Source organism: Aquarana catesbeiana, linkage group LG02, assembly GCF_042186555.1.
Source record: "Aquarana catesbeiana isolate 2022-GZ linkage group LG02, ASM4218655v1, whole genome shotgun sequence".
In the NCBI taxonomy this organism is placed as follows: Eukaryota; Metazoa; Chordata; class Amphibia; order Anura; family Ranidae; genus Aquarana; species Aquarana catesbeiana.
The window spans coordinates 235419239-235442976 of NC_133325.1; the positions used below are offsets into that span (position 1 = coordinate 235419239).

Below are 23738 nucleotides of genomic sequence, written 5' to 3' on the forward strand. Positions count from 1 at the left end.
AATATAAACGGATAAATATCTTTTCTCATCAGCAGTATATTGCAGTCTTATGACTTCTATTAGACCCCTTTCACACCGAGGGCGTTTTGCAGGTGCTATAGCTCCTGCGATCCACCCTCAAACAGCTGCTCCATTGTTTTCAGTGTGAAAACCGAAGCGGTGCGCTGGCACGACGTCAGGAAAAGTCCTGCCAGCATCTTCTTTGGAGCGGTGAAGGAGCGGTGTGTTTACCGTTCCTCCACCGCTGCTCCCCATTGAAATCAATGGGGCAGCGCTGGGATATCGCCGGCAAAACGCCGATATTGCGGCATATTGCGGGCGGTTTTAACCCTTTCTCGGCCGCTAGCGGGGGTAAACGCGCCCCGCTAGCGGCCGAAATGCGCCGCAAATCCAACGGTAAAACGCCACTAAAAATAGCTGCGTTTTACCGCCGACGCTATAGGCGGCTCGGTGTGAAAGGGGTCTTAGTGTCTGATTAAAGCTTGTAGGAGGAGTTTTCATTCTATTCTGACAATCCTATGAGGCTGCGGGACCCGTGACCCTCTGCCTGAACAGTGCTGATTGGCCCTGTGCCGATCACATGCACCCTCCCAAGAAAAAAAACTCTCTAGCAATACACACCAAATTGAGCATGTGAGATGGATTGAGGACTGTGGAAGAATGGGAGGATCAGAGAAGACAGGATCAAACAGCCTTTTTACACAATGTGAAGGATTAACCCCTTAGATTTCACCGTGAGTATAACAAGCATGCTTTACTGCATACAAAGACTGATTTTACTGTTGTAACACTTTAAGCATATTTTAAAAATATATTTTAGTTTTTTTTTGTAAACATCTATTAATAGTTAGTGAAAGCACTGCCAACATAACTGTTTCTCTTGTCTCACCCTATTGGGTATTGGTGGAAAACTGTGAATTTGTTGTGTACTCAGAAAGATTTGATTTGGAATTAAACTTTCTTTGACATCATTGTTGCTGTTGTGGCCTTAGAATCATCAATAGGCCTGCATTTAAATTTGTTTTGTACAGCAAGCACAACAAAGCCAATGTATCTATTTCACACATACCAACTGTCACTTTTAATGAACAGTGTTAACATAAAAGCACTTTTACTTCAGCATTCATGTGTGTTTAATTTATTCCCCTAATACACCCGAAAAACTGGTCCAACCTAACAAAATGAAAAGTAACTTAGAGAAGACACCTTAGCAAATATATACTTTACCCAACACTAGGACACCTTTTTAGACCTGCTTTTAGGCTCAATTTACACCTGATCGCGGTCAATGATTTCAAATCCTTGCATAACGCGCAATCAGTTGTGAATGGAGACTAAAGCTGAAAAAAATGTGACCTGTGTCGAACAAAGAGAAAGCATTTTCCTAATGTCACCCCCCCCCCCCCAAAAAAAAGTGTTTTAAACTCAATAAAAGCTTTAAGTAGGAAAGTCTGTAATGTATGACAGATATAGATCTGGTGAAGTTTCACTTTGCAAAGGAAACCCAATCACGAGCAAGGAAAATAAAAACACATCATTTTTGCCTGCAGATTATTGTATGTCATAAGTCAGCAAAGTTTCACCTCATCCTCTAAGGTCTGGGGCAATTTTCCTTACAAATTGAAGTATGTAATCAGGTAAATAGGAGGTGGACTGGATTTTGAACAAAAAAAAAAAAATATCTAATTTGTACTGACATGTCAAAATTAAGTCTGGGTGTTTACAATTCTGCTCATTATACCACCCTTTTAATAGTAATTTAATCATTTTTATACAGCTATTTAGAATTTTTCTGCATATAACAATAATCGTTTGACAAAATGGCAACCTATTTGAATACTGCAAATTCTGCAAGCAATTACCTTGAAAAAGATGGCATCTTAAGAATTATTGAAAAATATACTATACATAATATATATGTGTTAAGTCCATACATATTAAATAAGAACGGACAACTCAAACCCTTTTCATTACTTGACTTTACCAAGCAAAGTGATCAGTGAACAATACTAATTAGAATGTCTGGAATAAACAAAGCATTGGACCAAAGGCACTAAAAACAGGCGAACACCCTCATTTTATTAATCTAATGCATCATGTATAATATCATTACAGTTTCTTGTATATATCATTAATTTTATTCCTTTCATTTAAGTCTTTTATTGGGATTACTTCAGTTATTAGTTGGTCTAATGTATTGGTTACCTCTAAATCTCGCTTTGCAATCTCTTCTTATCTTGTTGCATAAACCCCTTGCATGTTATTCAAATTGCTTCATTTATTATGATAGCTTCCCCATGTAAATTGTGCTGACTGCTCGCCCTTGCACAGTCCTCATTAGACTAATGAAAACCTTCAAACGAAAAAACTAAACAACCTGCCAAATAAAGGTCTGAGGTTATTATGAAAATTACAACTCTGGGAGCTGGGAGAAGCTCTGTTCATTAATTCATGCTCAGCAAATTGCTAACTAATTTAGTTGCACTCCTCTGCATTAATGGATTATTTTATAAAAATGTTTTCCACAGCTCAAGACCTTTGGTGCATGCTTTTGAGAGGCTTGAATTCTAATCAACCTTAGCAGTACATTAGGAATGTAATATCTAAATAATAATTGGGATGGCATATGGAGGAAAATAGTGTTTAAAATCCCATGAAAGGTAGTTGTAGTTTTCAGCTTCATCTGTCATTTTCACAATAGTTAAAACAATTGTCGCTCCTTTAATATTCTACCACTGTAACAGATGACACTCAGTATAATGACAATATTAAGAATAGAAGAGTTATCTTATAAATAGCCTGGCTTGGGAAGACTTAATGAAACTGTGCAGAGTGACATATGAAAGATACTCTGCAGTTTTCTGTTACTCATCTGCCTGGCAAACCAATGAGTAAAGATAATGATTATTATTGGATTTTAAAGAAATATACTGATTGAGTAAACAAAAAAAAAAAAAACTATTCAAGAGATTTGAAAGGACAACTATAGTTCAGAATGCCCTATCCTAATGATGAGGGTATAGGGGGGCACGGTAGCCTTGTACAAGGATATGTGCAAGGATTGTGCAAAGAATACCCAATCACATGCAAGGAATATATTAAAAAACTGCGGGGTGCATGGACGTCCTTTAAGGCTTCTCAGTCTTACCTGGAACTTACTAAAGGCTAACTTAGTACCACGCTAATGGTGACTCATATGAATGGTCCCCCAATATAGGCGATGGAGAGGGCAGCTGGTGATAATCTCACCCCCCTCTCTTCCTTCCGCTCATTCCCTGAAGGACCATCCCCTATGCTCTAGCTAATCTTACCCCCTCCCCCCCCCCCTTCCACCTCCCCCCCTTTCCTTTTTTTTTTTCTTTTATCTTTTCATAACCCGAGAAGGTTAAACAGGAGCTTTCCTAGCTGGCTTTTGGTTTGAACTCTATTAACTAACATGCTTATGCTCAGGATCGAGAGGACTTGAGAAGGATCTTGACACAGTTTGTTTGTGATTGCTCACGCTTTTGTTCTCTTTACTGTTTCTTGTTCCCACTGGGCCTTGCCCATAAAGTTATTTTTTGTCTGTAAATTTGAAGGATTCATGGAATCCGCTTCTTTGTGTACTACTTGCATACATTAAATGAAATGTTTGTGGAAAAAAAAAACTGTGTTTTTGCTTGCACATGACTGGATAATGGAAGCTAGCAGAGCTTCACTACATTAACTCATCTAAGGGAAAATTCCCTTCAAAAACAACCTATTTTCTCCTGTCAAATCAGCATCCAATGTTAACACACTGTTGATACTGTTCAATAGCTTTCAGATGCAGTAAAATAAGCTTTCATTTGACATTTTATTTGACCTTACCCTACAACAGAATTTGAAACAGCATCCTTTTTCATTTCTCATTTAAAACTACCTGATTTTGTTCAGGGGTTTTATAAAAAAAAATCATCCAAAAGCATGCCACGCCTCCAATTACCATTTTTCCATCTTTGGGGTTGATTTACAAAAATCTAGAGCGTGCAAAATCTGGTGCAGCTGTGCATGGTAGCCAATCAGCTTCTAACTGTTGCTTGTTCAAATAAACTTTGACAAAAAAAAACCTGGAAGCTGATTGAGTTGGCCCACCCTTTGCAGCTATGCAGAGCTGCACCAGATTTTGCACTCTTCAGTTTTAGTAAATCAACCCCTTAATTTTCTGAAAGGAGACAACTGAGTGGCTTATTTAAGTAAAAAAAAATGCTAAATTATTTCTTACCCTCTATTTATTCTATGAGGAAATATTGTTTTTTTTTTAAATTTTTTATCTAATATGGAGTGATTCTTCTTTGGCTCTGGGTATACAAGGTACTTCTTTTTTTAATATAATCCTAACCTAAGACCAGTCTTTTTACATCAAGTTTAATTCCTATAGCAATCAAAAATGTAAAGTTAACCTTTTAAAACAAAATCAACTTATACTTTTGCAAGTAATAATATATAGGTTAAAACAGTCCAGACCAAATTCCCTTTTTTCCTACCTGGAAGTAGGAAGCTAGGTTCATATTTTGAAAATATTTTTAACTTCTGCTGGCCATATTTTTTAAGCACGGGTAAACTTTAAACAAACTAACCTTTTTCCATATGTATCCTTTTTGCCTCATGCCCAGCTTCATGACCGGCAAGATCACCTTCTTTTGGACCCGGTATAATATTTGGTGACAATCCCATCAACATCTGGTTCATTGACAAGCCATTTTGATGGACAGCTTATGAAAAGAATGAAACATTCTTGATAGTTTGTGATTCTACATATTATCATGGTTAACAATAAATATTTTTTCTATACTAAACAGAGTTTTTCACATAACTTTTTTGATAAAAGAGTAAAACAGAAAATGTGACATGTCATGCTCAGTTTGGCATCATGTATAAAGTGTCTGACTGAAGAATAGATAATGTTTCCCTTCTAGCACACAATCAATATCTCCCTTATATGTTTTAATCTGCCCTAGCAACATATAAAGTGCTTTGTTGCTAAGAGGGAAAGAGGAATTGATTTTTTGGTAAAACTTTTCAGACATAAAGCACCAAAATAGTATACAATACTGGTTTGTGCACTCGCTGCACAGTCATGTTGGAACAGGAAGGGGCCAACCCCAAACTATTCCCACAAAGTTGGGAGCATAAAATTGTCCAAAATGTCTTGGTATGCTGACATCTTAAGAGTTCCCTTCACTGGAATTAAGGGGCCAAGCCCAACCCCTGAAACCCCCCCACACCATAACCCCTCCTCCACCAAATGATTTGGACCAGTACACAAAGCAAGGTCTATAAAGACATGGATGAGCGAGTTTGGGGTAGAGGAACTCAACTTGCCTGCACAGAGTCCTGACCTCAACCCGATAGAACACCTTTGTGATGAATTAGAGTGGAGACTGCGAGCCAGGCCTTCTTGTCCACATCAGTGCCTGACTTTAAAAATGCACTTTTGGAAGAATGGTCAAACATCTTATAGACACACTCCTAAACCTTGTGGACAGCTTTTCCAGAAGAGTTGAAGCTGTTATAGCTGCAAAGGGTGGGCCAACTCAATATTGAACCCTACGGACTAGACTGGGATGCCATTAAAGTCCATGTGCGTGTAAAGGCAGGCTCCCCAATACTTTTGATAATATAGTGTAGATAAAGGGAAACCAGTTACTTTATCTGCTGTATCTCTTAGATGGTAAAATAGGCCATATATACACTGCATTCAGCTTTAATTTTAGCCATCTGTCAAATAGTGCATACTGCAAAATAATAATACCTGATATATTTACAAAAATTAGGAGGGGCAAAAGAGAAAGCACTGAATCTGTGGACCTACAGTATAATAGCTTACTTGATCGTGCACTAATATTTTTTAATCTTAATTTTAACTTTAATTTTCTCACACATAATTGGATATTCATAATACACACAGGTTCACGTTATATACTCACATGCACTTTGCTAAGTGAACAACCTCTATTCCTTTGGTAAATCAACTCCACTGTGTGTTTTACTGACATGCAGTTTTAGGTTGTATGTGAGTAAACTATTAGGATACTAAGTCCTCATGCACACGGACGTTTTTACAGCTGCTTTTTTGAGCTTTTTTTGCAGCTTAAAAAGGCCTGTCTATGTTAGTCTATGGCTTCATGCCCACCTAGGCGTTTTTGAGCTGCAAGTGGCATAGGCGTTTTTAAGCTGTAAAAAAAACACAGGACCAGTGGGTTCTGAAAGACGTTTTTCAGCTGTAAAAACGCTCTAACGCTCAAAAACGCTCAAAAACGTCATTCACCAACGTTTTTTAGCGTTTTTGATCCATTGAAAAAAAAAAAAAAAAACAATTTGAAAAAAAAAAAAAAAAAACGCTCAAAAACGCTAACGCGGAAAAACGCTCAAAAACGCTAAAAAACGCTATTGCAAAAACGCTGAAAAAAGCTGAAAAAAGTTTAAAAAAATCACTGCAAAGATACTGGCGTTTTCATAACGTTTTTTTAACAGCCTGTGTGCATGAGGGCTTAAAGGTAAAATGCTGTTTTGAATGTTGTTTTGAATGATGAAATAGAGAACATACGTATTCTGTCTGAGGAACTTTCAGTCCTTGCAGGGGAGCTAGAAACACTGCTACTTCTGTGGGATGAAGGGTGACTTCCAGGTCTCCGCCCATCTTCAAGGGAGGGTGCAGGGGAAGGACTATCTGGAACTCGTTCCTGGTGGAAACAGTAACAAAAGAAAACAAATTCAGTTGTCTACAGCAAAACAGAAAACAATATTTCAATAGCAGATGAGCAAAATAAAACAACAAATACACTACACAAGTTACCAGCATATATATTCTTAGATTGCTGAACAGGTGAAAAAAATGTCAGTATTTGTATTATTTCTTGTTTAATACAAGCTACATTATTGTATCATTTGTAGGCAAATGTTTTACTTCATGAGGTCTGTGTAGTAGTGGGACTATGTACAGTAGGAAAGCAGGTGCATTGCCTTATGCACTGGCCCAGTCAAGCATCATACAAAGTTATGCTGTATTCTGCTTACATTGTGTTTTATTTTCTAAGTTCAAGCAACAGTGCACATAAGCTTCTTTAAGATCTCAGAGACAAGGTCAAACAATGCAGACACACTTTTACAATCCAGTGAACTGTTTCACTGCTGCAGTTGTGCTTTGGATACAACTAAGTGAACATATATTCCACACAAAAAGTACCTGTGTTCAAGCAAGCTAAAGATAAGTAATGTAATTGTGGAAATAATAGATAATATTGTTATACTGTGCCAAACTACACAATCTCACAACACCCCTTACTTTATAGGTAGATGTCTTGGGACCTGGGGGTCACTGGAAGTATGTGCAAGTGCAAATTTCTCCTTTTCTAGTTTCTGGCAAAAACAGCAAGCTCAAAGAAGATCCCTAAGGCCTCATTCACACGAGGCGGACTCCGCTAATGCGGAGTCCGCCTCGGTCTGCCGGCTCAGCGGGAGATCTCTCCGTTGATCTCCGCTGAGCCGGCGGATGGCTCACTGAGCGGGGAGGGGTTTGTTGAACGCCGCTGCTGCCTATGGAGGGATCGGATGAAAACGGACACCATTTCTGTTTTCATTAGATCTCACCTGATCCGATCCGCCAGCGACAGATCCAGACGTAGGGCCATCCGTCTGCTTTTAGCGGATCGGACAGGGTCGGATGTCAGCTGACATGTCTCCGCTGACATCCACTGCTCCATAGGCTAACATGGAGTGCCCATTCATGTCCGCCGTCAAAACTGACAGGCAGTCAGGCACCTGAACGGTCCGATCATGTGAAAGGGGCCTAAGTTATAAGAGGTAAACAGCCTTTAACCACCTCAGCTCTGGTTTTACCCCCTTCATGACCAGGCCATTTTTTGCAATTAAGCACTGTGTGTAATTAACTGATAATTGTATGGTTATGCAATGCTGTACCCAAACAAAATTTACATATTTTCTTTCACACAAATAGAGCTTTCTTTTGGTGGTATTTGATTACCACTGGGTTTTTTATTTATTATATAAAATCAAAAAGGACCAACAATTTTGAAAAAAACAAACTTTCTGTTATAAAACATATCCAATAAAAAAAAAATAAAATAAATGTCTTTATAAATTTAGACCAAAATGTATGCTGCTACATGTTTTTGGTAAAAAGAAAAAATTCCAATAAGTGTTTATTGATTGGTTTGTGTTACAGTTTTTTTTTATAATTGTATTTTTATTGGATTATAAAAGAACATAAATGAAATTGTTACATAATGTACAATATATTAATAATGTTACAAATGAACAATGTCTAAACAATACAGAGCACAGGGGTAATCTGTATATCTAATCAAGAATCTATAAGAGATACAGCTCATAGGTAAACAATAGAACATAAAACCAGAGAGCAATCAAAAGAATATAAAAACAAGGAGTACTGTGGAGAGTATATGGTATGTGGTAGAGAAGAAACATTTTTTTCCCTAAAAAAAGGGCACCAAGTAGTTTACGTAGGGGAGGGAGGGGGGGGGGGATAGAGACATAAGTGATGTGATGTCACTAGAAATCAAGGTGTGGCAGTTGGCATATGGGTCCCATATTCCGATCTATCCCAAGGTTCCCAAACTTTATCAAACTGGGAGATAGAATCATGTACTGAGGCTGTCAAAAACTCCATCCTCCGAATTTCCGCCACCAGATGCAGGAATCTGGACCACGGGGAGGCGCATCAGACAGCCAACACAATGGGATAAGCCTTTTGGCTGCTAATAAAATGTAAGAGATCAGTCGATAGTCCCTTTTGGATAAGCCTGGAAAGGGAGACCCAACAAACAATTCAAGGGGTCTAGCGGGAGGGACACATCCACCACCCTCTGTATTAGTAGTATCACATCATGCCAAAAGGGTTGGATCAGGGAGCAGTGCCAAAAAATATGGAACAAAGAACCTATGTCAGTTCCGCAGCGCCAACAGCGCGGCAAAACTGAGGAATTGTATTTGTGAATGATGTCAGGGGTCTTGTACCAAAACATAAGGATCTTAATGGACATTTCCCTTTGGGTTACACATTTAAAGGACTTAAAGATAGAGTACCAAATCCTATCCCACATTTGAACCGTGACAGGTCGAGACAATAAATGGGACAATCTCCTCATATAATGATGTGTGGTCTCAGTAAGAGGGGTCGACTCATGGAGGATACGATGAATAGAAGATATTAAATGTAGTTGATGAGGGCCCTGAACGCATAAATATTCGAAGGTGATCGGCTTATCAAGAGTGAAGGTTGGAGACTTGGATAAAAATGTCTAACCTGTAGATAGAAATGGAAAAGATGGGAAGGTGTATCAAATTTCTCACATAAGGTACCAAAAGTATGTAGTCGCCGTGTGATTGGATGGACCAAATTCCAGAGCTGAAAAAGAGGGGGGTTAAGCCATGGAAAAACCCTGCCTAGGGACATACTGTCTGGTATGATTGGGTTAAACAGCACATTCATAAGGGGAGGGCAAGGCGAGGCAAGAGTAAAGTTTTTTAGACATTTACGTCATATGGATAAAGTAAAAGTCATTGGAGCAGTGCATTGACGTTTAAATAAAGGGTCCAGGAAGGGGAGGGTACCCCAAAATAAAGAGCATGGGGGAAATGGGTATAATACTCCCTTTTCAATGGGAGACCACTGGTTTGGAGCATGTAATGAGGACCATGAAACAATAGCCCTCATAGGTGTAGCGTAATAATACTTAATAATGTCCGGGGCTCCCAGTCCCCCCCTGGATTTTAGGGAAAAAACCACTGAGCTCACTATGCGGTGGGCCTTGCCGACTTATATGAACTTTAGAAAACTCCTCTGAAGTGCTTTTAGTTGAGAGTAAGGTACGGCAACTGGCAATGTTTCAAAGTGGTAGAGTAATCTGGGTAAAATAGACATTTTTAGGACATTGATTCTACCTAATAAGGACAGGGGATATTTTGTCCATGTCGACAGGGATTTGTTAAAGTCTAGAATCAGTGGGGGGAAATTAGCAGAATAGAGGGAGGAATAAGAGGGTGTAAGAAGAACACCTAAGTATTTGAGGGAACTATTACACCATTTATAGGGGTATGATTCTCTAAGCTGGGATAATAGGGATAGCGGAATGTGTATGGGAAGTGCTTTGGTTTTGGAGGTGTTAACCTTATAACCAGAAATGGCACTAAAGGAAGATAATAATTTATGTAGTGAAGGGAGAGATATCAGTGGGTTAGTAGTGATAAGCAGAATGTCATCTGCAAAGAGCGATAATTTATATTCCCCTTGCCGCATCACCACCCCATTGTGTTACAGTTTTAGCGCCTACAAACTATGGTATATATACTGGATTTTTTCTTATGGGCACTAGGATAGACCAGCTGGTAGACGGGGGAATGCCATAGTCCACAAGTATATTATCCAGTATAATATATTAGTCACTATTTTTATAACAACATGCCCTCAGGTTTCATGGGTCTTGTGCAGTCTAGAAAAAATCAGGGTAAAATGCAGTTTACTATACAGTATAAGTATTAAATTGTGTACTTGTGCTCAAGGGTGCACTCCGGTTTAGTTGTGTTTTAAATAAAGCCATTACTAAGAAAAGGGAGGGGGCCTAAAAGTATAAAAAAAGTGCCTGACAGATGGAAAAAGGTGACATGTTAGGCCATTTGACTCCCAGCATCTTTATTTTGTGGGCACTGGTGTCAGTAGACTCTTTATTCCTTTACATTAAGATTCTGTTGACATACACTCTAATGCACTACCATTGCTGCTCCAAATTACTATACCAAGAATTACAGCACCACAAGAAATTATGTTTACACTTTTGGACACCCTAACTCTGCCTCTATGATGTGAGTAGGGTAAGAACTTCTGTCAGGCTTATATAGCTTTCCATGTCCTTGCTGGGGAGATCCACCCTCTTTATTTGTCCTGTGAGCACTGTTACTAGGGCAGAGAGTGATAGGAAACTCACAGCTTTATGGGTGCCAACAGAATAAGAGGTGAGGGGAAATCTTTCAATGTGGTCACCTGTTGAGGTCACAAAAGTCTAATGGGGAATTTCCCCTCCATTCCTGTTGTGATTCTGGGACAAGAATCCCATCAATGGGCACATTAAATAAAAAAATCGATAGGAATTGTATCGATCCATACTCGAAAATCCAAAATTAGCTACAGACACACCGTAAACATTACACAAAATGTGGGCCACTAGCAGCTAACATTCCATCTACTTGAACTCTTTAACTCTGTAGCTAAAAAAAACTATTTGAGTCAACTCCCCTAATTTACATAAACAAGCAGAAAAGCTGTTTGCTAAAACATAGTTTGTTGGGCAGAAGATATGGATGTCACTAATAAAACTTTTGCCAGGGCCACCTGTGCCCACAGACAGCAGAGGTAAAGAGGCAGCCATTTGTCTATACTCAACAACCACACATTTTTTCGCATCAACAGCAGATTATTGTAGACTAATTTAAACAATGTCACAGTATTCTAAGTTAGAACTGGTGGAAGTGGTAATCCTTACACAGGGTGTTGAGGTCTACAGGCTTTAGTAGAAAAGTCTGACTTTATTATTGATGGCTGTGTAGTGAGGCATGCCCAGTACACATAGTCACACAATTGAGTCATTTGTTAAAAATATTTCTTGTTTAGCAGCATAGTATACCAAAACATATTCAAGCTATAGTTATATAATGAATATGGGCTGAAAGTGCACACTCTCTGGATTAATTTGAGGGTATGTACATCCAAATAGGAGGAAGGATTTAGGAATTACAGCTCTTCAGAATAGCCACCCCCCTTTTCAAGGGACAAAAAGTAATTGGACGATTGAATCAAAAGCTGTTTCATGGCCAGGTTTGGGCTACTTCTTCGTTATTCCTTCATTAATTGAGCAGGTAAAAGGTCTGGAGTTGATTCTAAGTGTGGTATTTGCATTTGGAATCTATTGCTGTGAACCTACATCATCCGTTCAAAGGCGCTGTCCATGCAAGTGAAACAGGCCTCTGTAAGGCTTCAAAAATGAAACAAATTCATCAGAGAGATGTGAGTGGATGCGCTGCTCCCATCTGTGCTCTCTATATTACCTGTGTATGTGCTATCTTAATAGCCTAATTTGGTTCACCATCCACCTAACAGGTTATATCTCATTTATACAATAATCATATGTTTGTATAATTCATCACATGTGAACAACAACTTAATCCAAATACTTTAAATCATATAAAAAGTCCAGTGACATATGTCACATAATGATAGACTCTTCTTCTATTCATATTCAGAGTCTATCATTATGTGACATATGTCACTGGACTTTTTATATGATTTAAAGTATTTGGATTAAGTTGTTGTTCACATGTGATGAATTATACAAACATATGATTATTGTATAAATGAGATATAACCTGTTAGGTGGATGGTGAACCAAATTAGGCTATTAAGATAGCACATACACAGGTAATATAGAGAGCACAGATGGGAGCAGCGCATCCACTCACATAGCACTTTTAATTTAATTTTTCTCTGAAAAATATTTTTTGGATGCAGCAGCTATAAATACCACTTACACTATTTTTGGATAGGATAGGTTTTGCGCCAGTGACACATATATTTTCACATCAGAGAGATGGCAGCAACATTAGGAGTGGCCAAATCAACAGTTTGGTACATTCTGAGGAAAGAAGACAGCACTGGTGAGTTCAGCAACATAAAAAAAGCCTGGACGTCCACAGAAGACAACAGTGGTGGATGATCACAGGATTCTCTCTATGGTAAAGAAAAACCCATTCACAACATCCAGACAAATGAAGGACACTCTCCAGGAGTTGGGCATATCAATGTCAAAGTCTACAATCAAGAGAAGACTTCATGAGAGCAAATACATAGGATTCACCACAAGGTGCAACCCATTCATAAGCCTGAAGAATAGAAAAGCCAGATTAAACTTTGCCAAAAAACTTCTAAAAAAGCCAGACCGGTTCTGGAAAAGCATTCTTTGGATGGATGAAACTAAGATTAATCTGTACCAGAATGACGGGAGGAAAAAAGTGTGGAGAAGGCTTGGAACAGCTCATGATCTAAAGCACACAATGTCCTCTGTAAAACATGGTGGAGGTAGTGTGATGGCATGGGCTAGCATGGCTTCCAGTAGCACTGGGTCATTGGTGTTTATTTATTTACAGAAGACAGAAGCAGCCGGATGAATTCTGCAGTGTTTAGAGATATACTGTCAGCCCAGATTTAGCTAAATGCAGCAAAGATGTTTGGATGGAACTTCACAGTATAGATGGACAATGATCCAAAACACACTGCAAAAGCAACTCAGGAGCTTTTAAAGGAAAAGAAGTGGCATATTCTGCAATGGCTGAGTCAATCACCTGATCTCAACTGAATTAAGCACGCATTTCACTTGCTGAAGGCAAAACTAAAAGCAGAAAGACCCACAAAAAAGAACAACTGAAGACAGCTGCAGTTAGAGCCTGGAAAAGCATCAGAAAGGAGGAAACCAAGGTTTTGGTAATGTCCATGGGTTCCAGGCTTCAGGCAGTCAATGCCAGTAAAGGATTTTCAACAAAATATTAAAAGTGAAAATGTTATTTATGATTATATTAATTTGTCCAATTACATTTGAGCCCCTGAAAATGGGGGAGGGGTACTGTGTATAAAAATGGTTGCAGTTCCCAGAATTTGTACTTGCTATTTCTTGATATTTATGTTTAACCCCTTGAATTAAAGCTGAAAGTCTGCACTTAAAATGAATTTGGATTGTTTAATTTTAACTAAGCTGTTATCAAAACTCCACTTTAAAAAAAAAAAAAGTATATGTATAGCCATACTTCATGTACTATTGTTGCTGTCCCCTTTGTCTCTTTAGCCTGTGTTTTCAGTATTGCAATCTTGCAATCTTCACTCTTGCAATGAAATCTGCCAATACATTGACTATGCTTCCATGCAGGGTCTCTCTGCAGTCACCATGATGTGCGTGCTCCCAGCAGAGACTGCAAAGGTTTGGGAGGAGAGATCAGCTAAAGCTCTATTACAGAACGTAGGCTTGTGCATTATGGGCTGTGCATGAAGTTGCAGGAAACCCCCTGACCGTATTACAGCTGATATCCATGTGCATTAGGGGAAGGGGGATAGGAATCATGGAACCCTATGTAGAAGGCCAGCTGATGGTATTAGAGTGGATATGCTTGCATATTATAGGCTGAGTGAAAGGAATCATAGTATAAGTAGTCCCAAAACAGAAATCCATATGACACAATTGTGAGCATTCCCCTATCCAGAAGTTCGAGGAAGTGCCACAAAAATAGTCCTGGCTGTACAAATTTTGAGTGGACAAATGTAAGTTTTTGAGAATAATACCGATAAATTTACTGGCAATTGGTAATAGTATCAAGGAGCTAACTTGAAAAATGTTTTATATAGTAAGGGTTTAATACTACTTATATATGCAATCATTTTTATTTTTATTTATGAGCAATCACTGTTCAGTCTATTAATGGTGGCTATGAGCATTCCTTTCCTTCGAATGTGAAGGACAGGAATGCCCAAAACATTGTTCATGGATTTTGCAGTGATTTCTCATGACCCACAGAAGGGTGAAGTAAACATTTTATTACGTTTCAATTTATAATAATATTTTGTGCTACTGAATGTGAGAGACTAAACATAAAGTAACGATTTAACTCTCTCTTAGCACTGTATCTATGTTACGTTCAAAATCGCAGTAACACATAACAAATATTGAAAAATGCATGAAAATATTCCTGCCCATGTCTTCAGCATGTACAATACAGGTCATGGCAATCATACACAGAGTGATTCATGACTGTCAGGATCTACTATTCAAGCCTGTTACAGCTCCTCTGCCATTCAACCATCTCATATATCTAAACATTCTATTACAAAAGGACATCTAATGCTCATCTCATTTCAGAAAGGGCAGATTAAAAAAAAATCTCTCAGCATGAGGCCAAGGCAGCTACATAATACATCCCATAAAATCATGTATAGTCCTCAAAATTTCATTTCAGGAAAGTTGACCTAAGGTATTGCTTTCTTAGTATAATTTTAAAGCTATTTATAATCATTATAATCTGAATAGTTTTTTCTGTTTCTAAAAAAGTGAACTTTTTATTCAGCATTTTCATGTAAGCAACCTTTGCACAATTTTATAAGCATACACAATGCTCTAGAGTACAACAACCCCACTTTTAAACAGCATAAAACAGGTGAATCTAATAAACGCATAGAGGGAATTCATGAAATATATGGCTCAATGTAAATAAGACACAACTGCCAGACAGATAAGTAACATTTGCTAGTTCAGCTCATTTGCTGCTTAGACACATAACCTCGAGATTCGGTAAAGTGTCTATATTAACAATCAGAAAATATGTCCAAGTAGACAAGCTTCCATCCAACTCGGAATCTAGGGCAGATTGTGTTTTTCTTCTTTTGTCTACCCAATAACTGTATTAAGTATTTGTAAATTACTAACCCTAAGCTGTTATAGCAGTTATCTCTATGGACAGAAAATATATTATGGTGGGACTATCAAGTGGTGTAATAGAAGTTTTCTGCAAACAGGATTATGGATAGACGTGCTGTCTAAAATTTTAGCGTTGAATGAAATGATATATTACTTGGAATTATACCACTTTTTAATAGCCTACATATTCTATAAAGTTTTTTTGTTTTGTTTTTTTTTACAAACTGTTTGTTGAAAAGTATCAAGAAAAACATAGCCATCAATGCATACAGAAAACTGTACAAAACAGTAGGCATAGAAAAACATAAAAGTACCAATGGCTAAAGTACAAAAAAAAGGAAAAAAAAAGCCATATTACTAAATATCTGTAATGCAGAAGTATAAAACGTATAACTAGATCAAATGGATCATAAATACCTCATGTACACTTCATAGGAAATAAGTCACAAAACCAAAAAGAGGTAAAATTGTAAATTCTAAGAGAATTGGCTATATACAGATGACCAATCATCCCATTTTGCATGGAAGTGCTGCATTGAGTTACAGTGCCTTGAAAAAGTATTCACACCCCTTGAAATTTTCTACATTTTGTCATGTTACAAACAAAAACGTAAATGTATTTTTTGGGGATTATGTGATAGGCCAACACAAAGTGACACATAATTGTAAAGTGGAAAGAAAATAATAAATGTTTTTTTACAAATAAATATCTGAAAAGTGTAGCATGTATTTGTATTCAGCCCCTCTGAGTCAGTACTTTGTAGTACCACCTTTCGCTGCAATTACAGCTGCGGGACTTTTGGGGATGTCTCTACCAGCTTTGCACATCTAGAGAGTGAAATTTTAGTCCATTCTTCTTTGCAAATAGCTCAAGCTCTGTCATATTGGATGGAGAGCATCTGTGAACAGCAATTTTCAAGTCTTGCCACAAATTCTTAACTGGATTTAGGTCTGGACTTTGACTGGGCCATTCTAACACATGAATATACTTTGATCCAAACCATTCCATTGTAGCGCTGACTATATGTTTAAGGTCGTTGTCCTGCTGGAAGGTAAACCTCCCCCCAGTCTCAAGTCTTTTGCAGACTCTAACAGGTTTTTTTCTAAGATTGCCCTGTATTTGTCTCCATCCATCTTCCCATCAACTCTGAACAGCTTCCCTGTCCCCGCTGAAGAAAAGCATCCCCACAACATGATGCTGCCACCACCATGTTTCACGGTGGGGATGGTGTGTTCAAGATGATGTGCAGTGTTAGTTATCCACCACTCAGGTGCGCTACTATTGTCAAACCAACCAGACTGAGGGAACTCCCCTAGTCTAGGTGTACGTTTGAATTATGCCTTTGAGCAATAATAGTATCAAATAACAAATAACAAATATCGGATGTTATGCCTTCCAAAAAAGTAATAAGGAGCCTCCTTTCCCAGTCAATGCCTCTTACGGAGAAACGCAGCGTAGGGCGGAGCTACGAAACCTGACGTCACCACACAGCATCTGACTAGCTTCAATGCAGCAGTGCTGGTAAACTTTCGTATTTTTTGATTTTCTGCCAATATCTTGTTGCCGGCTACTTTTTTGGTTTTAATAAAGAAGTTTTTTACCTACTACACCATGGAGGTTTTCCTGCTTTTGTAATCCTCTTTCATACATGGCAAGTGATACAACTGAAGCCATTCCGGCTATACAGATACAACAGCGCATGTGAAGGATCGGAGTCTGTGAAACCAGATCAGCTGTTCCATCTGATCAGCTGTTCCAGTCTACGGGACCCTATCACACCGCTGCCCCAGTGCCAGAGGAGGATCTTAGGCAGATAGATGTCTGAATAAGAGGACCTCATTGGATGTTCCTGCCTGCGGGATTTGATACATTTGAGCCTGTCTCACCCAGTGACAGGGGTCCCACATATCTGGCAAGCGGCTGCCTTTTTTCTATTTATCACACGATCCTGGCTTTCAGAGAAAGGACTGTTTCATCTAGGAAAGCACACATTTGAGTTGCAGGACTTCTTTGAATTGCCTATTTTTCAACTACTTACTCCTCAAGGGGACTTTGCCACATTGTAACCATTTATTTATTACTTTTTTGGAAGGCATAACATCCAATATTTGTTATTTGATACTATTATTGCTCAAAGGCATAATTTATACGTACACCTAGACTAGGGTAGTTCCCTCAGTCTGGTTGGTTTGACAATAGTAGCGCACCTGAGTGCATTTATCATCTTGATAAAACTGAAAATTCAGTTTTTTTAAGGTAGCAGCACTATTAGTCATTTGTCTCAATTTTCTTTTTATTATTCACTTTATTTATTTTATAGCTCATTATTTATTTTTTATTTTTATGTGCAAGATTTTGTGGTTATATCTTGTTCATTTTGAACATATTTTGTTGCTCACTTTTAAAACTCACATAATAATAAGTCGGGGTAGCGCAGAATTATTTGCGATACATTAGTTTTACAACACACATAGCGTCTTGCTTTTAGGCCAAAAAGTTCAATTTTGGTCTCATCTGACCAGAACACCTTCTTCCACATGTTTGCTGTGTCCCCCGCATGGCTTCTCGCAAACAAGACTTCTTATGACTTTCTTTCAACAATGGCTTTCTTTTTACCACTCTTCCATAAAGGCCAGATTTTTGGAGTACATGTGTCATGTACCTGATGGTAGAGTCTGTTATGCAGAGGAAGACCTCTCTTACACCTCTGACTTGAGGCCCCTGGTAGAGCAGACAGGTGGAGCAGGAGTGCAGAGTCGCATGAGTGCCTGGCAAGTTGCTAGCAGGGAGACTGAACTGGAACTGAAGGCAGAGCTGTGGAAGAACACAGACACAGCAGGACGACCAGGACCAGGAACAGCTTACAGGCTGAAGACTGGAGTAGGCTGGTACTTGGGCGCCACGGAAAGAACAGTGGGTACAGCAGGTAGCAAGACTTGGTGTTGGCAAGGACAGGAGCACAGGCAGGTGCATGCAGGCTGAATCAGACACTGGAGAACAAGTCCAGAACAGGTGCTGATGCAGAAGCGTAGTCAGATACAGGCAGGGTTGGCAAAAGGCTGGCAGGAAGGTGGCAGAAGGAACAGGCAGGAGCGTAATCAAAGACAAGCTGGGGTCAGATGCAGGTGGATAGCAGGAGTAGTCAGGAGTAAGCCAGGTAGGTAAACAGGAACTGGTACAGCCAACGGATAGCAGGAGACACAGAAAATGCTGAAGACCAGACAGCATTGATCTTGGCGAATGAGCCAGTTTAAATAGCCACTTTGGCGCCAAGGGCCATCACCAGGCATGCGAGTGTGCTTCTGCGCGCGCACGTGTGGTGGCATCCTGTTCTACATTGGCGTGCATGCAAATGTGCCCATGCTGCTCTTCTCAATGGGACATGGAGCGCAGGGAATCTTCTCCGCCCGGCATCTTGGTTGCCGGCCTTCCTTTCCTGACAGCATGACTAATAGTTGTCCTGTGGACAGATTCTCCCACCTGAGCTGTGGATCTCTGCAGCTCTTCCAGAGATACCATGGGCCTTTTGGCTGCTTCTCTGGTTAATACTATTCTTGCCCGACCTGTCAGTTTAGGTGGACGGCCATGTCTTGGTAGGATTGCAGTTTGCCATACTCTTTCCACTTTTGGATAATGGATTGAACAGTGCTCCGTGAGTTGTTCAAAGCTTGGGATATTTTTTTATAACCTAACCCTGCTTTAAAACTTCTCCCCAATGTTATCCCTGACCTGTCTAGTGTGTTACTTGGCTTTCATGATGCTGTTTGTTCACTAAGGTTCTCTAACAAACCTATGAGGGCTTCACAGAATAGCTGTATTTCTACTGAGATTAAATTACACACAGGTGGACTGTGGATTTACTAATTAGGTGACTTCTGAAGGCAATTTGCTCCACTAGATTTTAGTTAGGGGTATCAGAGTAAAGGGGGCTGAATACAAATGCAGGCCACACTTTTCAAATACTTATTTACAAAAAAATTTGAAAACCATTAATCATTTTCCTTCCACTTCACAATTATGTGCCACCTCGTGTTGACCTATCACATAAAATCTCAATAGAATACATTTACGTTTTTGGTTTTAATATGACAAAACGTGGAAAATTTGAAGGGATATGAATACTTTTTCAAGGCACTGTATATAATACATGAAAAATACGCTCCATCATCATCATGGAATCGATTCTGGAGAGAACTTGCGAGAAAGAGACGACTGGGGATTTCCAATTTAGAGCAATAGACCATACACAGGCTACACAAGCGTGTATCAGACTTTTGGTATAGCTACAAAGTTATTTTTTTAAATAATTTCTAGTTTTTGATGAGTTGAGTACATCAAGTATTCTCCTAGCCAATTGTTTAAGTCCAATAAAGCAACATGCTTTGATAGATGCTTTTATAACACTTCTGTAAACTCATATAATTCGTAAAGGTTATTGAAGGCATGGCTTAGTAAAATTTGTTTTTCTGTATCTTAAATTGGTTCTAAAAGCGCAAGGTTTCTTACCTTCATGTGCTCTTATGCATGAAGGTAAAAAGCCTTCTCTGTGCAGCAGTGCCCCCAGCCCCTAATACATACCTGAGCCCTGTCGTGATCCAGTGATGTACACAAGAGCATCAGCTCTCTGGGGACTCTCCCTCCTCATTGGCTCTAGGCACTTTAGACATGTCCTGCCTTTCCTCTGTGACCTACATTCTGGTATGCAAACACAAAGCACTAGCATTTGTGTTTAATACATTTCCCCAAAACACAAGCCTTTCTTCCATGCAATAACAAGAAAACAATACAATAACATTTATTTTGCAGTTTTTGGGAAAAGTGGTTTGTCCTTTACCTGGAATGTCAAGAACACTGCATGTGTAGTACTTGTCTCTATACAGCTCAAAACTCTGGTCAGTAGTAGTGATGGGCCACACTGTCCTAAATTCAGTTCAGTAAGGATTTGCAAACTTCAGAGAAGTTCATATGCCAAATGTGAACACCACATCAATAAAAGCCAAATCTGTCAAATTACAAATTCAAATTTTCGGGGCTAATAAACTAGGGAGTGTCAAAAATGCATGGGGGGGGGTAGGGGTGGGCACTGCCCAGTGGAACATGTACCAATACAAAAAAAAAAGGTTTAAAAAAATCCATTCAGAGCAGAAGCAGTGATTTTTTAAATGCTTAAAGTGGAGCAATACAAATTTTTAATTCCTTCAAATAACATGCCCAGAGGTTCCCTAATCCTGCCTGTGAAGGAGTGCATCTCTGTGAAGTACAGAAAATTGTTGTAGCAGCACTGATATTTACAAAGGAAAACGGCTTTGAAATTGCTAGTGAATGATTTTGGCAGGTGTCATTGCCAGCTTCTTTGTTAAAAAAAAAAAAAAAAAAAAGCACACAGACCCCTCCAAGAGTATTCTATGTATTTGGGGGGACATTTGGAGAGGGTTGTATGCTGTGTTGTTTTAAAAACAAAGGAGCTGACAATGAAAGCTGTCAAAATCATTTGCTAGCAATATAAATTGTATATATATATTTTTTATTGTAAATGTAATTTCGCTGTAGCAGATCCTCCAGTTTCCCCCAAAATACATACCAGACCCTTTGAATATAAATTTTAAGGAGGTATCTCATGAAAAAAAAAGATCCTTCAGGTTTGGTATGGATTTTAAGGGGGACTCCCACAGGAAAGTGGGGGAAAGTGTGCACACCCCCCTCCTTAAGTATACCAGGCCACATGTTCTTAACAAAGGGAGGGTGCCTTGCCAGAGGCCACCCATCTGACAAAGCACCTTGTAACTATGTTGGTGAGGCAAAGGCCTTTTCCCAACAACCCTTGCCCAGTGATTGTGGGAGTTTGCAGGTAGGGAGCTTATCAGAATCTAGAAGCCCACTTTAATAATAAATTCCCCATGTGAATGAGTATGGGGTACAAGGAACCCCTGCTCATTCAAAAAAAACATGTTCCCTAAAAATAAAGACACGTTTGACAAGTCATTTATTAAAAAAAAAGTCAAAAGCATCTCCCTCATTGTATACAATAATCAGCCAAGATGCCTACCACCCAACCACTCACTAAAAAACAAAAACAACCACCCCTCAAAATAAACAAGAAACCCCCCAAAAAACAATGACCCAGTGCATTCAACAAATCAAGATAGTAACACAAGCCAAATGACAGCTCCCCATCCTACCATCAGCTATATAAGGGAAGGGGCAGGGATAATGGTGACAACACTGGCCAAATATGACCATGACCATGACCAATGGGATTGTCCCACTCCTAATTCAGTCCACAAGTTGCCTGGTACGTACAGTAAAAACCACAGTTCTCTTTTGCACAGCAACAAAACATTATTACCACCTGACAATTTCAAATGTGACTGAGTTACATAGTTAGTCTGGTTGGAAAAAGTCCATCTAGTTCAACCAATAAAAGGGGATAAATTGTACAACCCTATATACACAATCCTATACCCACAGTTGATCCAGAGGAAGGCAAAAAAACAAAAACAAAGCATGATCCAATTTGCTCCAGCAGGGGAAACAATTCCTTTCTGATCCCCCAAGAGGCAATTGGATATTACCTGGATCAACTTTACCTATAAATTGTTAGTACCCAGTTATATTATATACATTTAAGAAATAATCCAGGCCTTTTTTAACCACTTGTTTACTGGGCACTTAAACCCCCCTCCTGTCCAAACCAATTTTCAGCTTTCATCGCTGTCGCACTTTGAATGACAATTGCGCGGTCATACAACACTGTACCCAAATGAAATTTTTATAATTTTTTTCCCACAAATAGAGCTTTCTTTTGGTGGTATTTGATCACCTCTGTGGTTTTTATTTCTTGTTAAAAAAAATGTAAAAAGACCGAATTTTATTTATTTATTTATTTTTTTATATTTTGTTATAAAATTTTAAAACAGGTAATTTTTCTCCTTCATTGATGTATGCTGATGAGGCGGCACTGATGGGCACTGATAGGTGGCAGTGATGGGCACTGATGGGTGGCAGTGATGGGCACTGATGGGTGGCAATAATGGGCACTAATCGGTTACACTGATAGGCAGCACTGCTAGGTGGCACTGATTAGCACCACTGGTGGGCATTGATAGGTGGCACTTGTGGGCATTGATAGGTGGCACTCATGAGCATTGATTGGTGGCACTGGTGGGCACTGGCAAGTGGCAATGGCAGGTGGCACTGGCAGGGGGTGCTAGTATGCACAGATGAGGCATAATTGCCTCTTTCTCTTCGGCACCGATGCAGGCGAGTAGGTGACCTGCTTTTTTTTCTCCTCACGCTGTCAGCGTGAGGAAAAAAAAAATGATTACCAATCTTTTGTTTACATCATGTGATCGGCTGTCATTGGCTGACAGCTGATCACATGCTAAGGGGCCGTGACTGACCCCTTACTCGGATCGGTGATCACCCGAGTCTCAGTGACTCGGTGATCACAGCGCGCTCCGTGTGCGCCATGTAGGGCATGCGCAGGGAGCGTGCAGAGGGGAGGCCGTCATATGACGGCCTCCCAGAAATTTAGGTCCGCGCTGTGACCGTCATTCGGCTATAGCGCAGACATCAAGTGGTTAAAGCAATCTAATGAGCTGAACAGAACCAGCTCTTGAGGGAATCTATTCCATATCGTATTTGAGTACACCCTTGTCCTCTGTAATGACCTTAAAGTGAATAACTCAACACCAAGTTCACTATATGGACCACTTATGTATTTATACATGGTGTTCATATCCCCCCTTAATCTCATCTTCTCACAAGATAATACATTCAGTTCCTGTAATCTTTCCTCATAGCTGAGCTCCTCCATGACTCTTATCAGTTTGGTTGCCCTTCTCTGCACTTCCTCCAGTGCCCCGATATCCTTTTTGTGAACTGGTGCCAAAAACTGAACTGCATATTCCACATGAGGTCTTGCTAATGATTTGTACAGGGGCAAAATTCTCGCTCTCTCTCTGCAGTCTATACCTCTCTTAATACAAGAAAGGATTTTGCTTACTGCTTGGCATTGCGTGCCAATATTAAGCTTATGATTCCCCCATTTGTACTCCGCCTAGTATGTATGATGCATGCATGCTCATGGCCAAGTAAATAAATTTACATTCATCAACATTAAACCACATTTGCCACATAGTTGCCCAATTAGACAGTGCACTGAGGTTGGCTTGCAAGTTGGAGACATCCTGTAAGGATGTTATTCCACTGCATAGCTTGGCGTCATC

At 39.4% G+C, this 23738-nt stretch overlaps 1 protein-coding gene across 4 annotated transcripts in view; it reads right to left on the reverse strand.

Annotated features, from left to right (window-relative positions):
• DACH1 (dachshund family transcription factor 1) overlaps positions 1-23738 on the reverse strand; it is a 475056-nt gene that overhangs the window by 110046 nt on the left and 341272 nt on the right. For all 4 annotated transcript variants that reach the window (XM_073614251.1, XM_073614250.1, XM_073614249.1 and 1 more), the window contains 2 exons: positions 6569-6704; positions 4599-4733 (listed from right to left, as the gene is read on the reverse strand). In XM_073614251.1, the coding sequence (XP_073470352.1) occupies positions 4599-4733; positions 6569-6704 (271 nt within the window). The remainder of the gene's footprint in view (positions 1-4598; positions 4734-6568; positions 6705-23738) is intronic.